Source organism: Pseudophryne corroboree, chromosome 6, assembly GCF_028390025.1.
Source record: "Pseudophryne corroboree isolate aPseCor3 chromosome 6, aPseCor3.hap2, whole genome shotgun sequence".
Lineage (NCBI taxonomy): Eukaryota > Metazoa > Chordata > Amphibia > Anura > Myobatrachidae > Pseudophryne > Pseudophryne corroboree.
The window spans coordinates 406,571,582-406,587,907 of record NC_086449.1 but is presented as its reverse complement, the minus strand read 5'-3'; the positions used below and the strand labels follow the sequence as shown (position 1 = coordinate 406,587,907).

General features: G+C 50.7%; 1 protein-coding gene across 2 annotated transcripts in view; it reads right to left on the bottom strand.

Annotated features, from left to right (window-relative positions):
* Positions 1-16,326, bottom strand: part of PRPF18 (pre-mRNA processing factor 18) — a 165,939-nt gene that overhangs the window by 42,218 nt on the left and 107,395 nt on the right. For both annotated transcript variants that reach the window (XM_063926901.1, XM_063926902.1), the window contains one exon: positions 1,038-1,109. In XM_063926901.1, coding sequence (XP_063782971.1) covers positions 1,038-1,109 — 72 coding nt within the window. The remainder of the gene's footprint in view (positions 1-1,037; positions 1,110-16,326) is intronic.

The following is a 16,326-nucleotide window of genomic DNA, read 5'->3' as shown; positions in this document are numbered from 1 at the left end:
ATATGGTATCTGGCAGAGTGGGCATGTTTTCTGGCACAGCGTGGGTATATGTATACCTGGCACTGTGGGGGCATATGTATACCTGGCTCTACTGGTGGCATGTGTGTATATGGCACTATTGGTGGCATATGTGTATCTGGCACTGCACTACTGAGGGCATATTTGTATCTGGCCCCCATGTGTGTATCATGCGCACACAGTACAACTAAGACATTTTTCCTACTTGCACCACTGCATTAAAGTAAATGTTTTCTTCACGATACTTGACATCTCTTTGATTATACTTTATTGTTGGGTTTTCTAAAAAAACCTTTGAAAATTGCATATAAGATGTTTCTTTTTCTTGCGGCCCACACCAGACTTAGGGTGTCATTCAGAGTTGTTCGCTCGCTGCCGTTTTTAGCAGAATTGCGATCAGGCTAAAAACCGGCAGTTCTGCGCATGCGTATGGGCCGCAGGGTGCACGCACCAAGTACTTTCACACAAAACTATGCAATTTTACACAGGGCCGAGCGACGCTTTTCAGTCGCTGTGCTGATCGGTGAGTGATTGATAGGAAGTGGGTGTTTCTGGGTGGTAACTGAGCGTTTTCCGGGAGTGTGCTAAAAAAAACCGCAGGCATGCCAGCCAAAAAACGCAGGAGTGGCTGGGGAAACGGGGGGAGTGGCTGGCCGAACGCGGGGCGTGCTTGTGACGTCAAACCCGGAACCAAACAGTCTGCAGTGATCGCAATCTAGGAGTAGGTCTGGAGCTACTCAGAAACTGCAGGGAAATATTTAATAGCAGAACTGCTAATCTTTCGTTAGCAATTCTGCTAAACTAAGATACATTCCCAGAGGGCGGCGACCTAGCGTTTGCAATGCTGCTGAAAGCATCTAGCGAGCGAACAACTCGGAATGAGGGCCTTAGACCTTTATTATTCGGCCCAGTTGGGATTTTGCGTTTGACATACCTGCACTAGAATATGGAGACACCTTGCTATTTTATCGCTTATCCATCCAATGTTATAAACACTCAAATACAAACACATTACTTACCTTCACATATTCTCTTTGTAACACGAATTTTATAATATCTGTTATTGACTCTTTAATGTCAGCAGGAAGATTCTGGAAAAACAAAAGCAGTGCATCAAGTTTTATGTACAGAAATTTCAGAAACTGTCTAGTATATAGAAGTCCGTAGGTCAGTGACGTTCAGTCAGGGTAGGTAGAGCCTCACCGGTCATACTCCAGTGTACTCAGAGTTTTCTCTACAAAAATTATCAGAATAAATATAAGGAAGATATTTATAACTTAGAAATATCATCTTTGTATGATTTATATAATCTTTGTATTATTGTAATCATTTTTATAGTAAAAACTCTCCACTAAATCGTTGTGTATGTAGTGCTGACTGGGAATAAAAAGGACAGAAGGCTCTGCTAGGTGTGAAACTGTTGTGCAGGTTACTGTAACAAAAGGTAATATGATCACCAAAACCCTGGTGCCTCTTATTTCACTATGACCGGTAACAGTTCGTTGTCAGTCTGCTTGTAGGGTTTTAGTTTTTTTCCTGTAGTCAAGTAAAATACACTAGTTTTATAAGCAGACAAACCAGAATAGATAACAATAAACTAACTAACTTACTAGCTAACTAACTAGCTACAGACTATGGTCCGGATTCAAATGCTCCCCACTCTACTCCCGCCCGCCGGCAGTATTCTAATGTTGCTGACGATGGGCGTAGCAAGCTGAAATGCGCATAAAATGACCCATATGGGCGCACAACGGGTCTTTTCACAATTGCGCCTATTATTTTAGTCGGGTTTAGGATGTTTGCACGCCTAAACTAGACTAGAATAGGTGCGATAAGCGCAATAACTTACGTCACTTTAGATGGGAGATTGGGGTGCCATAAGATTTCAATTCCCCCCTATATGTCATAGGTATACATATATCAGCTCAAATTATAATGGCAACATGTACATAGAAATAACCTAATAGAAAAAAAAACCCACAACACAAGAACTATGGGGGTCATTCAGAGTTGATCGCTAGCTGCCGTTGTTTGCAGCGCAGCGATCAGTGAAAAAAATAAGATTTTACTCACCGGTAAATCTATTTCTCGTAGTGGATGCTGGGTACTCCGTAAGGACCATGGGGAATAGACGGGCTCCGCAGGAGACTGGGCACTCTAAAGAAAGATTTAGGTCTACCTGGTGTGCACTGGCTCCTCCCCCTATGACCCTCCTCCAAGCCTCAGTTAGGACACTGTGCCCGGAAGAGCTGACACAATAAGGAAGGATTTTGAATCCCGGGTAAGACTCATACCAGCCACACCAATCACACCATATAACTCGTGATAGGAACCCCGGTTAACAATATGATAACAATGGAGCCTCTGAACAGATGGCTCGCAATAACAACCAGATTTTTGTAACAATAACTATTTACAAGTATTGCAGACAATCCGCACTTGGGATGGGCGCCCAGCATCCACTACGGACTACGAGAAATAGAATTACCGGTGAGTAAAATCTTATTTTCTCTGACGTCCTAGTGGATGCTGGGTACTCCGTAAGGACCATGGGGATTATACCAAAGCTCCCAAACGGGCGGGAGAGTGCGGATGACTCTGCAGCACCGAATGAGAGAACTCCAGGTCCTCCTCAGCCAGGGTATCAAATTTATAAAATTTTGCAAACGTGTTTGCCCCTGACCAAGTAGCAGCTCGTCAAAGTTGTAAAGCCGAGACCCCTCGGGCAGCCGCCCAAGATGAGCCCACCTTCCTTGTGGAATGGGCTTTCACATTTTTAGGCTGCTGTAGTCTCACCGTAGAATGCGCCAGCTGAATAGTGCTACAAATCCAGCGCGCGATAGACTGCTTAGAAGCAGGTGCACCCAGCTTGTTGGGTGCATATAGAACAAACAGCGAGTCAGTTTTCCTGACTCCAGCCGTCCTGGAAACATAAATTTTCAGGGCCCTGACTACATCCAGAAACTTGGAATCCTCCAAGTCCCTAGTAGCCGCAGGCACCACAATAGGTTGGTTCAAGTGAAAAGCGGACACCACCTTCGGGAGAAACTGAGGACGAGTCCTCAACTCTGCCCTATCCATATGGAAAATCAGATAGGGGCTTTTACAGGACAAAGCCGCCAATTCTGACAACCGTCTGGCTGAAGCCAGAGCCGACAACATAACCACTTTCCACGTGAGATATTTTAAATCCACAGTCTTAAGTGGCTCAAACCAATGTAATTTTAGAAATTCCAAGACCACATTGAGATCCCAAGGTGCCACTGGGGGCACAAAAGGAGGCTGAATATGCAGGACTCCCTTGACAAAAGTCTGAACTTCAGGCAGTGAAGCCAGTTCTTTCTGGAAGAAAATCGACAGGGCCGAGATCTGGACCTTAATGGACCCCAATTTGAGGCCCAAAGTCACACCTGCTTGCAGGAAGTGTAAGAAACGACCCAGTTGAAATTCCTCCGTTGGGGCCTTCTTGGCCTCACACCAAGCAACATATTTCCGCCAAATGCGGTGATAATGCTTCGCGGTGACATCCTTCCTGGCTTTGATCAGGGTAGGGATGACTTCCTCCGGAATACCTTTTTCCTTCAGGATCCGGCGTTCAACCGCCATGCCGTCAAACGCAGCCGCGGTAAGTCTTCGAACAGACAGGGCCCCTGCTGCAGCAGGTCTTGTCTGAGCGGCAGAGGCCAAGGGTCCTCTGCAAGCATCTCTCGAAGTTCCGGGTACCAAGTCCTTCTTGGCCAATCCGGAGCCACGAGAATAGTTCTCACTCCTCGCCTTCTTATTATTCTCAGTACCTTGGGTATGAGGGGCAGAGGAGGAAACACATAAACCGACTGGTACACCCACGGTGTCACTAGAGCGTCCACAGCGATCGCCTGAGGGTCCCTTGACCTGGCGCAATACCTTTTTAGCTTTTTGTTTAGGCGGGACGCCATCATGTCCACCTGTGGTTTTTCCCAACGGTTGACCAGCATTCGGAAAACTTCTGGATGAAGTCCCCATTCTCCCGGGTGGAGGTCGTGCCTGCTGAGGAAGTCTGCTTCCCAGTTGTCCACTCCCGGAATGAATACTGCTGTCAGTGCTAACACATGATTCTCTGCCCATCGGAGAATCCTTGTGGCTTCTGCCATTGCCCTCCTGCTTCTTGTGCCGCCCTGTCTGTTTACATGGGCGACCGCCGTGATGTTGTCTGACTGGATCAGCACCGGCCGGTTCTGAAGCAGGGGTCTTGCTTGACTTAGGGCATTGTAAATGGCCCTTAGCTCCAGAATATTTATGTGAAGTGAAATCTCCTGATTTGACCATAGTCCTTGGAAATTTCTTCCCTGTGTGACTGCCCCCCAGCCCAGAAGGCTGGCGTCCGTGGTCACCAGGACCCAGTCCTGTATTCCGAATCTGCGGCCCTCTAGTAGATGAGCAGTCTGCAGCCACCACAGCAGCGATACCCTGGTTCTTGCCGATAGGGTTATCCACTGTTTTATCTGGAGATGGGACCCGGACCATTTGTCCAACAGGTCCCACTGGAAAGTCCTTGCGTGGAACCTTCCGAATGGAATTGCCTCGTACGAAGCTACCATCTTTCCCAGGACTCGTGTGCATTGATGTACCGACACCAGTCCCGGTTTTAGGATGTCTCTGACTAGAGATGACAACTCCTCGGCTTTTTCCACTGGAAGAAACACTCTTTTCTGGTCTGTGTCCAGAATCATTCCCAGGAACAGAAGACGTGTCGTCGGGACCAGCTGTGACTTTGGAATATTGAGAATCCAGCCGTACTGTTGTAGCACGTCCCGAGCAAGTGCTACCCCTACTATCAACTGTTCCTTGGACCTCGCCTTTATCAGGAGATCGTCCAAGTACGGGATAATTGAAACTCCTTTCTTGCGAAGGAGTATCATCATTTCGGCCATTACCTTGGTAAAGACCCTCGGTGCCGTGGATAACCCAAACGGCAGCGTCTGGAACTGATAGTGACAGTCCTGTACCACAAATCTGAGGTACTCCTGGTGAGGAGGGTAAATGGGGACATGTAGGTACGCATCCTTGATGTCCAGGGAGACCATGTAGTCCCTCCTCCAGGCTCGCAATAACCGCCCTGAGCGATTCCATCTTGAACTTGAACCTTTTGATATAAGTGTTCAAGGATTTTAAATTTAAGATGGGTCTCACCGAACCGTCCGGTTTCGGTACCACAAACATTGTGGAATAGTAACCCTTTCCTTGCTGAAGGAGGGGTACCTTGACAATCACTTGCTGTGAATACAGTTTTTGAATAGCCACCAACACTGCCTCCCTGGCAGAGGGAGTTGCCGGTAAGGCAGATTTTAGGAAACGGCGGGCGGGAAGACGTCTCGAATTCCAGTCTGTACCCCTGAAGTACTACTTGAAGGACCCAGGGATCCACCTGTGAGAGAGCCCACTGTGTGCTGAAATTTTTGAGACGGGCCCCCACCGTACCCGGGTCCGCCTGAGCAGCCCCAGCGTCATGCTGTGGACTTACCGGACGCAGGGGAGGACTTCTGCTCTTGGGAACTAGCTGTGTGTTGCAGCTTTTTTCCTCTACCTTTACCTCTCGGCAGAAAGGATGAGCCTCTAGCCCTCTTGCTTTTCTGGGGCCGAAAGGACTGTACCTGATAATACGGTGCTTTCTTTTGCTGTGGGGCAGCCTGTGGCAAAAAGGTCGATTTCCCAGCAGTAGCTGTGGACACGAGGTCCGAAAGACCATCCCCAAACAGTTCCACCCCCTTATAGGGCAAAACCTCCATGTGCCGCTTTGAGTCGGCATCGCCAGCCCATTGCAGAGTCCATAACCCCCTTCTGGCGGCAATGGACATAGCGCTTATTCTTGATGCCAGCCGGCAAATATCCCTCTGTGCATCACGCATGTATAAGACTGCATCTTTTATATGCTCAATTGTCAGCAAAATATTGTCCCTATCCATGGTATCGATATTATCTGACAGGGAATCTGACCACGCAGCAGCAGCACTGCACATCCAAGCTGATGCAATCGCTGGTCGTAATATAATGCCCGTGTGTGTGTAAATCGCTTTTAGGGTAGCCTCCTGCTTTCTATCAGCAGGTTCCTTCAGGGTGGCCGTATCCGGAGACGGTAGTGCCACCTTCTTTGATAAGCGTGTCAGCGCCTTATCTACCCTAGGGGGTGTTTCCCAACGTGACCTATCCTCTAACGGGAAAGGGTACGCTGCCAATAATCGTTTTGAAATTATCAATTTCTTATCAGGGGAAGTCCACGCTTCCTCACACACCTCATGTAATTCCTCAGATGCAGGAAAAACTACTGGTAGTTTTTTCTCACCAAACATAATACCCTTTTTTGTGGTACCTGGGGTATTATCAGAAATGCGCAAAACATTTTTCATTGCCTCAATCATGTAACGGGTGGACCTATTGGAGGGTACACTTGTCTCATCATCGTTGACACTGGAGTCGGTATCCGTGTCGACGTCTGTATCTGTCACCTGAGTTAGCGGGCGTTTTAAAGCCCCTGATGACATTTGAGACGCTGGAACAGGCACAAGCTGTGTAGCCGGCTGTCCTATGTCGTCAAACCTTTTGTGTAAGGAGTTGACACTTTCACGCAATTCCTTCCATAAGTCCAGCCACACAGGTGTCGACCCCGCAGGGGGTGACATCACATTCACAGGCATTTGCTCCGCCTCCACATCATTTTCCTCCTCATACATGTCGACACAGCAGTACCGACACACAGCAGACACACAGGGAATGCTCTTACAGAGGACAGGACCCCACAAAGCCCTTTGGGGAGACAGAGGGAGAGTATGCCAGCACACACCAGAGCGCTATATATCACAGGGATATCACCTATAGAAGTGTGTTTTCCCTTTATAGCTGCATAAATATAGTTATACTGCGCCTAATTTGTGCCCCCCCTCTCTTTTTTACCCTTTTCTGTAGTGCAGGACTGCAGGGGAGAGCCAGGGAGCTTCCTTCCAGCGAAGCTGTGAGGGAAAAATGGCGCCAGTGTGCTGAGGGAGATGGCTCCGCCCCTTTTTCGGCGGGCTTTCTCCCGCTAATGTAAAAGTTCTGGCAGGGGTTAAAAAGCACCTATATAGCCCCTGGGGCTATATATGGTGCCAGTTTGCCAGCCAAGGTGTTAGTATTGCTGCTCAGGGCGCCCCCCCCCAGCGCCCTGCACCCATCAGTGACCGCAGTGTGTGGTGTGCATGAGGAGCAATGGCGCACAGCTGCAGTGCTGTGCGCTACCTTGGAGAAGACAGAAGTCTTCAGCCGCCGATTTTCTGGACCACCTGCTTGCTTCTGGCTCTGTAAGGTGGACGGCGGCGCGGCTCCGGGAACGGACGACGAGGTCGGGTCCTGTGTTCGATCCCTCTGGAGCTAATGGTGTCCAGTAGCCTAAGAAGCCCAAGCTACCACCACTTAGGTAGGTTCGCTTCTTCTTCCCTTAGTCCCTCGATGCAGTGAGCCTGTTGCCAGCAGGTCTCACTGAAAATAAAAATAAGAATTTACTCACCGGTAATTCTATTTCTCGTAGTCCGTAGTGGATGCTGGGAACTCCGAAAGGACCATGGGGGATAGCGGGCTCCGAAGGAGGCTGGGCACTCTAGAAAGATTTAGGACTACCTGGTGTGCACCGGCTCCTCCCACTATGACCCTCCTCCAAGCCTCAGTTAGGACACTGTGCCCGGACGAGCGTACACAATAAGGAAGGATTTTTAATCCCGGGTAAGACTCATACCAGCCACACCAATCACACCGTACAACTCGTGATATGAAACAACTGAGCCTCTCAACAGATGGCTCAACAATAACCCGATTTAGTTAACAATAACTATGTACAAGTATTGCAGATAAACCGCACTTGGGATGGGCGCCCAGCATCCACTACGGACTACGAGAAATAGAATTACCGGTGAGTAAATTCTTATTTTCTCTGACGTCCTAGTGAATGCTGGGAACTCCGAAAGGACCATGGGGATTATACCAAAGCTCCCAAACGGGCGGGAGAGTGCGGATGACTCTGCAGCACCGAATGAGAGAACTCCAGGTCCTCCTCAGCCAGGGTATCAAATTTGTAGAATTTTGCAAACGTGTTTGCCCCTGACCAAGTAGCTGCTCGGCAAAGTTGTAAAGCCGAGACCCCTCGGGCAGCCGCCCAAGATGAGCCCACCTTCCTTGTGGAATGGGCATTTACAGATTTTGGCTGTGGCAGGCCTGCCACAGAATGTGCAAGCTGAATTGTACTACAAATCCAGCTTGTTGGGTGCATACAGGATAAACAGCGAGTCAGATTTTCTGACTCCAGCCGTCCTGGAAACATATATTTTCAGGGCCCTGACAACGTCTAGCAACTTGGAGTCCTCCAAGTCCCTAGTAGCCGCAGGCACCACAATAGGCTGGTTCAGGTGAAACGCTGACACCACCTTAGGGAGAAACTGGGGACGAGTCCTCAATTCTGCCCTATCCATATGGAAAATCAGATAAGGGCTTTTACAAGACAAAGCCGCCAATTCTGATACTCGCCTGGCAGAAGCCAAGGCCAATAACATGACCACCTTCCACGTGAGATATTTCAGATCCACGGTTTTGAGTGGTTCAAACCAATGTGATTTTAAGAAACTCAACACCACGTTGAGATCCCAAGGTGCCACAGGGGGCACAAACGGGGGCTGAATATGCAGCACTCCTTTCACAAATGTCTGAACTTCAGGTACTGAAGCTAGTTCTTTTTGAAAGAAAATCGACAGAGCCGAGATCTGTACCTTAATGGAGCCCAGTTTTAGGCCCATATTAACTCCTGCTTGCAGGAAATGCAGAAATCGACCCAGTTGAAATTCCTCTGTTGGGGCCTTTTCGGCCTCACACCATGCAACATACTTCCGCCATATGCGGTGATAATGATTTGCTGTAACCTCTTTCCTAGCTTTAATAAGCGTAGGAATGACTTCCTCCGGAATGCCCTTTTCCTTCAGGATCCGGCGTTCAACCGCCATGCCGTCAAACGCAGCCGCGGTAAGTCTTGGAACAGACAGGGCCCCTGCTGTAGCAGGTCTTGTCTGAGCGGCAGAGACCACGGGTCCTCTGAGATCATCTCTTGAAGTTCCGGGTACCACGCTCTTCTTGGCCAATCCGGAACTACGAGAATTGTGTTTACTCCTCGCTTTCTTATTATTCTCAATACCTTCGGTATGAGAGGTAGAGGAGGGAACACATAAACTGACTGGTACACCCACGGTGTCACTAGAGCGTCCACAGCTATCGCCTGAGGGTCTCTTGACCTGGCGCAATACCTCTCTAGTTTTTTGTTTAGGCGGGACGCCATCATGCAGTGATCGCGCCGAGCAGAAAAAATTGTGGGTCCCGGGGACCCCTCACTTTAAAAAATTGGGGTCCTACTTCACACTTTCTGGGTCCCATATCAATGTATGCTTTTGAGCTCCCCTTATGCCTCCCCACATAGCATTAGACCACCCAACATGGTAGATAGCAGTTATGGCAGTATTGGGAGGCAAGTAGGGGGTTAGGTGCAGGTAGTGCTGTAGGCAGTGTTAGGGGTAGGGAGGCATCAGTACCGAGGATTCGGTGCTTCCTGCTCCCCGTCAACTTTTAAGATCAGCTTCTCCGTGTCCTTCTTGAAGCCCTACCGCTATAACACGAGGTGTGTGCGTATGCTGGGCACTGTCTGAGTATGGGGTTGGTGCGTATGCTGGGCACTGCTTTGGTTTGGGGATTGTTTGTGTGTATGCTGAGCACTGTGTGGGTGTGGCAATTGTGTCTATGCTGAGCACTGTGTGTGGATATGGGATTTTATGTATGCTGGTCACTGTGTATGGGGGGATGTATCCTGGGCACTGTGGGTATTGAGTACCCATATGCTAGGCGCTGTGTGTGTGTGTGTGTGTTTGTGTGTGTGGGGGGGGTTGGGGTGTATTATTAGCACTGTGTGGGCATGGGTTGTGCGTACGGTATGATGGCCACTGTGCAGGTGTGTGTGGGTAATAGAGGGTGCTATGAGCATTGTAAGTGTGTATAATGAGTACTGTGTGGGTATAGACTGATATGAGAGCTGTGGGGGGTGTATAATAGACACTGTGCGGTATTGGGGTGTGCATATGATGGTCACTATGGGGGTGTGAATACTGAGCAGTATGGGGGTGTTTATAATGGGCACTGTGGGTATGTGGGGTAGAATGGGTGCAGTAGAGGTGGAAGGTGGTAGGATAGGTGCAGTACTGGTAGCAGGGTGGGTGCAGTAGTGGTAGGAGGTAGGATAGGTGACGTGGTAGCAGGGGGTAGGATAGGTGCAGTAGTGGTGGTATCAGGATGGGTGCAGTAGTGGTAGGGGTTAGGATAGGTGCAGTAGTGGTAGCGGGATGGGTGCAGTAGTGGTAGGGGGTAGGATAGGTGCAGTAGTGGTAGCAGGGGGTAGGATAGGTGCAGTAGTGGTAGCAGGGGGTAAGATAGGTGCAGTAGTGGTGGTAGGGGGTAGGATAGGTGCAGTAGTGGTAGCAGGGGGTAAGATAGGTGCAGCAGTGGTAGGGGGCAGGATGTGTGCAGTAGTGGTGGTAGAAGCGGGCAGGATGGGTGCAGTAGTGGTAGGATAGGTGCAGTAGTGGTAGCAGGGGGTAAGATAGGTGCAGGATGGGTGCAGTAGTGGTAGCAGGGGGTAAGATAGGTGCAGTAGTGGTAGCAGGGGGCAGGATGGGTGCAGTAGTGGTAGAGGGTAAGATAGGTGCAGCAGTGGTAGGGGGCAGGATGGGTGCAGTAGTGGTGGTAGCAGGGGGCAGGATGGGTGCAGTAGTGGTAGGATAGGTGCAGTAGTGGTAGCAGGGGCCAGGATGGGTGCAGTAGTGGTAGCAGGGGGTAAGATAGGTGCAGCAGTGGTAGTGGGCAGGATGGGTGCAGTAGTGGTAGCAGGGGGTAGGATAGGTGCAGTAGTGGTACCAGGAGGTAAGATAGGTGCAGTAGTGGTGGTAACAGGGGGCAGGATGGGTGCAGTAGTGGTAGGGGGCAGGATAGGTGCAGTAGTGGTGGTAGCAGGGGGCAGGATGGGTGCAGTAGTGGTAGCAGGGGGAAGGATAGGTGCAGTAGTGGTAGCAGGGGGTAAGATAGGTGCAGCAGTGGTAGGGGGCAGGATGGGTGCAGTAGTGGTGGTAGCAGGGGGAAGGATGGGTGCAGTAGTGGTAGGATAGGTGCAGTAGTGGTAGCAGGGGGTAAGATAGGTGCAGCAGTGGTAGGGGGCAGGATGGGTGCAGTTGTGGTGGTAGCAGGGGGCAGGATGGGTGCAGTAGTGGTAGGATAGGTGCAGTAGTGGTAGCAGGGGGTAAGATAGGTGCAGCAGTGGTAGGGGGCAGGATGGGTGCAGTAGTGGTGGTAGCAGGGGGCAGGATGGGTGCAGTAGTGGTAGGATAGGTGCAGTAGTGGTAGCAGGGGGTAAGATAGGTGCAGCAGTGGTAGGGGGCAGGATGGGTGCAGTAGTGGTGGTAGCAGGGGGCAGGATGGGTGCAGTAGTGGTAGCAGGGGGTAAGATAGGTGCAGCAGTGGTAGGGGGCAGGATGGGTGCAGTAGTGGTGGTAGCAGGGGGCAGGATGGGTGCAGTAGTGGTGGTAGCAGGGGGCAGGATGGGTGCAGTAGTGGTAGCAGGGGGTAAGATAGGTGCAGCAGTGGTAGGGGGCAGGATGGGTGCAGTAGTGGTGGTAGCAGGGGGCAGGATGGGTGCAGTAGTGGTAGGATAGGTGCAGTAGTGGTAGCAGGGGGTAAGATAGGTGCAGGATAGGTGCAGTAGTGGTAGCAGGGGGCAGGATGGGTGCAGTAGTGGTAGGATAGGTGCAGTAGCGGTAGCAGGGGGTAAGATAGGTGCAGGATAGGTGCAGTAGTGGTAGCAGGGGGCAGGATGGGTGCAGTAGTGGTAGGATAGGTGCAGTAGCGGTGGCAGGGGGTAAGATAGGTGCAGTAGTGGTAGCAGGGGGCAGGATGGGTGCAGTAGTGGTAGGATAGGTGCAGTAGTGGTAGCAGGGGGCAGGATGTGTGCATTAGTAGTTGGGAGTGGAATGGACGCTGGGGGAATAAGATGCAGAGTAACAGGAAGTGCACCTAGTTTCCCGCCTGCACCCTCACAGGTATAATGTGCAGGTATTGGCCATTAAATACATATAGGAAAGGCCCGCCCACACGTTCGTGAAACGAAAGATTTAACACCATTCCCCCAGGTCGCATTATTTATCACTCGTGACAGCCACCCGCATGTATGTGAAACTGTAGATTGATCACTCGCTAGTAACCACCCGCATGTCTGTGAACCATCAGATTGTCTCGTTGATCCCAGACCCCGCGCTCTCTTCTTGAGCCCGCTCGCAGCGCTCTGACCTCTTGATACTTTGCGGTCGTGGTGTCCTCGACCGCACTGAGATGTTCCGCTGGCCCCAGCTCATGTTCTCTGCAGCAGACCCACCAGGCTGCCCGTGGTGAAGGCGCTCCTCTCCTCGGCTCCCTCCTGCATCTAACATACCCGTCATCGTGATGTCCCCGCCCGGTTGCCAGCTGCACATTCAATGGGTTGAAGGCAGGGTAGGGAGGAGGGACAGACGTCTGAGGTGGCGCTTGCATTGGGAGACGCTGCCGGCGGCTATTGGCTGGTGAGGCAGGGCTTGGGGATTTCTATTGGCTGCAAGGCGACGGTCAGCGAAAAACAGCGCGTCCTGCGGGACCCACACGCTTTTAAAATCCGAGTCCCTCTCTGCCCGTAGCGCGTAAAAACGCGCCATAGCGCGTATTTTGCGATCACTGATCATGTCCACCTGTGGACGACCCCACTGATTTACAATCATTTGGAAGACTTCTGGATGAAGTCCCCACTCTCCCGGGTGGAGGTCGTGCCTGCTGAGAAAGTCTGCTTCCCAGTTGTCCACTCCCGGGATGAACACTGCTGACAGTGCTAGTACATGATTTTCCGCCCATCGGAGAATTCTTGTGGCTTCTGCCATTGCCATCCTGCTTCTTGTGCCGCCCTGTCGATTCACATGGGCGACTGGTGTAGGAGCAGGGATTTTGCTTGACTTAGGGCATTGTAAATGGCCCTTAGTTCCAGAATATTTATGTGAAGGGAAGTCTCCTGACTTGACCATAGTCCTTGGAAGTTTCTTCCCTTTGTGACTGCCCCCCAGCCTCGTAGGCTGGCATCCGTGGTCACCAGGACCCAGTCCTGTATGCCGAATCTGCGGCCCTCCAGAAGATGAGCACTCTGCAGCCACCACAGAAGAGACACCCTGGTTCTAGGGGACAGGGTTATCAAGCGATGCATCTGAAGATGCGATCCGGACCACTTGTCCAACAGGTCCCACTGAAAAATTCTGGCATGGAACCTGCCGAATGGAATTGCTTCGTAAGAAGCTACCATCTTTCCCAGGACCCGCGTGCAGTGATGCACCAATACCTGTTTTGGTTTTAGGAGGTCTCTGACTAGAGAAGACAACTCCCTGGCTTTCTCCTCCGGGAGAAACACTTTTTTCTGGACTGTGTCCAGAATCATTCCCAGGAACATTAGACGTGTCGTCGGGACCAGCTGTGACTTTGGGATATTCAGAATCCAGCCGTGCTGGCGCAGCACTTCCTGAGATAGTGCTACTCCCACTAACAACTGTTCCTTGGATCGTGCCTTTATTAGGAGATCGTCCAAGTATGGGATAATTAAAACTCCCTTTTTTCGAAGGAGTATCATCATTTCCGCCATAACCTTGGTAAATACCCTCGGTGCCGTGGAGAGTCCAAACGGCAGCGTCTGGAATTGGTAATGGCAATCCTGTACCACAAATCTGAGGTACTCCTGGTGAGGATGGTAAATGGGGACATGCAGGTAAGCATCCTTGATGTCCAGGGATACCATGTAATCCCCCTCCTCCAGGCTTGCAATAACCGCCCTGAGCGATTCCATCTTGAACTTGAATTTTTTTATGTATGTGTTTAAGGATTTCAAATTTAAAATGGGTCTCACCGAACCGTACGGTTTCGGCACCACAAATAAGTGTGGAATAGTAACCCCGGCCTTGTTGAAGTAGGGGTACCTTGATTATCACCTGCTGGGAATACAGCTTGTGAATCGCTGTTAGCACCGCCTCCCTGTCTGAGGGAGCAATCAGCAAGGCAGATTTTAGGAACCGGTGGGGTGGAGCCGCCTCGAATTCCAGCTTGTACCCCTGAGATACTATTTGAAGGATCCAGGGATCCACCTGTGAGCGAGCCCACTGATCGCTGAAATTCATGAGGCGGGCCCCCACCGTACCTGGCTCCGCCTGTGGAGCCCCACCGTCATGCGGCGGACTTGGAAGAGGAAGCGGGGGAGGACTTTTGCTCCTGGGAACCTGCTGTTTGTTGCAGCCTTTTTCCCCTACCTCTGCCTCTAGACAGAAAAGACCCTCCTTTTCCCCGCTTGTTTTTCTGGGTCCGAAAGGACTGAACCTGATAAAATGGCGCCTTCTTAGGCTGTGAGGGGACATGGGGTAAAAATGCTGACTTCCCAGACGTTGCTGTGGAAACTAGGTCGGAGAGACCATCCCCAAATAATTCCTCCCCCTTATAAGGCAAAACTTCCATGTGCCTTTTGGAATCTGCATCTCCAGTCCACTGGCGAGTCCATAAGCATCTCCTAGCAGAGATGGACAATGCACTTACTTTAGATGCCAGCCGGCAGATTTCCCGCTGTGCATCTCTCATATATAAGACTGAGTCTTTGATATGGTCAATTGTTAGCAGAATCGTGTCTCTGTCTAGTGTGTCAATATTTTCTGACAGTTTATCCGACCACGCAGCGGCAGCACTGCACATCCATGCTGACGCAATAGCTGGTCTAAGTATAATGCCTGAGTGTGTATATACAGACTTCAGGATCGCCTCCTGCTTTCTATCAGCAGGTTCCTTAAGGGCGGCCGTATCCTGAGACGGTAGTGCCACCTTTTTAGACAAACGTGTGAGCGCTTTATCCACCCTAGGAGGTGTTTTCTTCACACACTTCATTTAATTCATCTGACGGGGGAAAAACTACAGGTAGTTTTTTCTCCCCAAAGATACTACCCTTTTTTGTGGTACCTGGATGTAAATCAGAAATATTTAACACCTCTTTCATTGCCTCAATCATGCAGTGAATGGCCTTAATGGGCATTAAATGTGACTCATCGTCGTCGACACTGGTGTCAGTATCCGTGTCGACATCTACTTGTGCCATCTGAGATAGCGGGCGTTTCAGAGCCCCTGATGACTTTTGAGACACCTGGACAGGCACGAGCTGAGAACTCGGCTGTCCCACAGTCGGCATGTCGTCAAATTTCTTATGTAATGAGTCTATACGTGCACTCATTTCTTTCCATAAGCTCATCCACTCAGGTGTCTGCCCCCCAGGGGGTGACATCCCTTCTAAAGGCATCTGCTCCGCCTCCACCTCATTATCCTCATCAAACATGTCGACACAGCCGTACCGACACACTCCACACACACAGGGAATGCTCTATATAGAGGACAGGACCCACAAAAGCCCTTTGGGGGGACAGAGTGAGAGTATGCCAGCACACACCAGAGCGCTATATAAGGCAGGGACTAACTGAGTTATGTCCCTTATAGCTGCTTTTTAATATAAACTATATACTGCGCCAAATTAAATGCCCCCCCCCCCCTCTCTCTTTTTTACCCTTTTCTGTAGTGTAGTCTGCAGGGGAGAGCCAGGGAGCTTCCTTTCAGCGGAGCTGTGAGGGAAAAATGGCGCCAGTGTGCTGAGGGAGATAGCTCCGCCCCTTTTCCGCGGCCTATTCTCCCGCTTTTTTATGGAATCTGGCAGGGGTATTTACCTCATATATAGCCCCTGGGGCTATATATTGAGGTATTTTTGCCAGCCAAGGTGTTTTTATTGCTGCCTCAGGGCGCCCCCCCCCAGCGCCCTGCACCCTCAGTGACCGGAGTGTGAAGTGTGAGAGGAGCAATGGCGCACAGCTGCAGTGCTGTGCGCTACCTTGGTGAAGACTGATGTCTTCATGCCGCCGATTTTCCGGACCATCCTTCTTGCTTCTGGCTCTGTAAGGGGGACGGCGGCGCGGCTCCGGGACCGAACATCAAGGCTGGGCCTGCGGTCGATCCCTCTGGAGCTAATGGTGTCCAGTAGCCTAAGAAGCCCAATCCGGCTGCAAGCAGGCGAGTTCGCTTCTTCTCCCCTTAGTCCCTCGCTGCAGTGAGCCTGTTGCCAGCAGGTCTCACTGAAAATAAAAAAACCTAAGACTATCTTTCTTCTAAGAGCTCAGGAGAGCCCCTAGTGTGCATCCAACC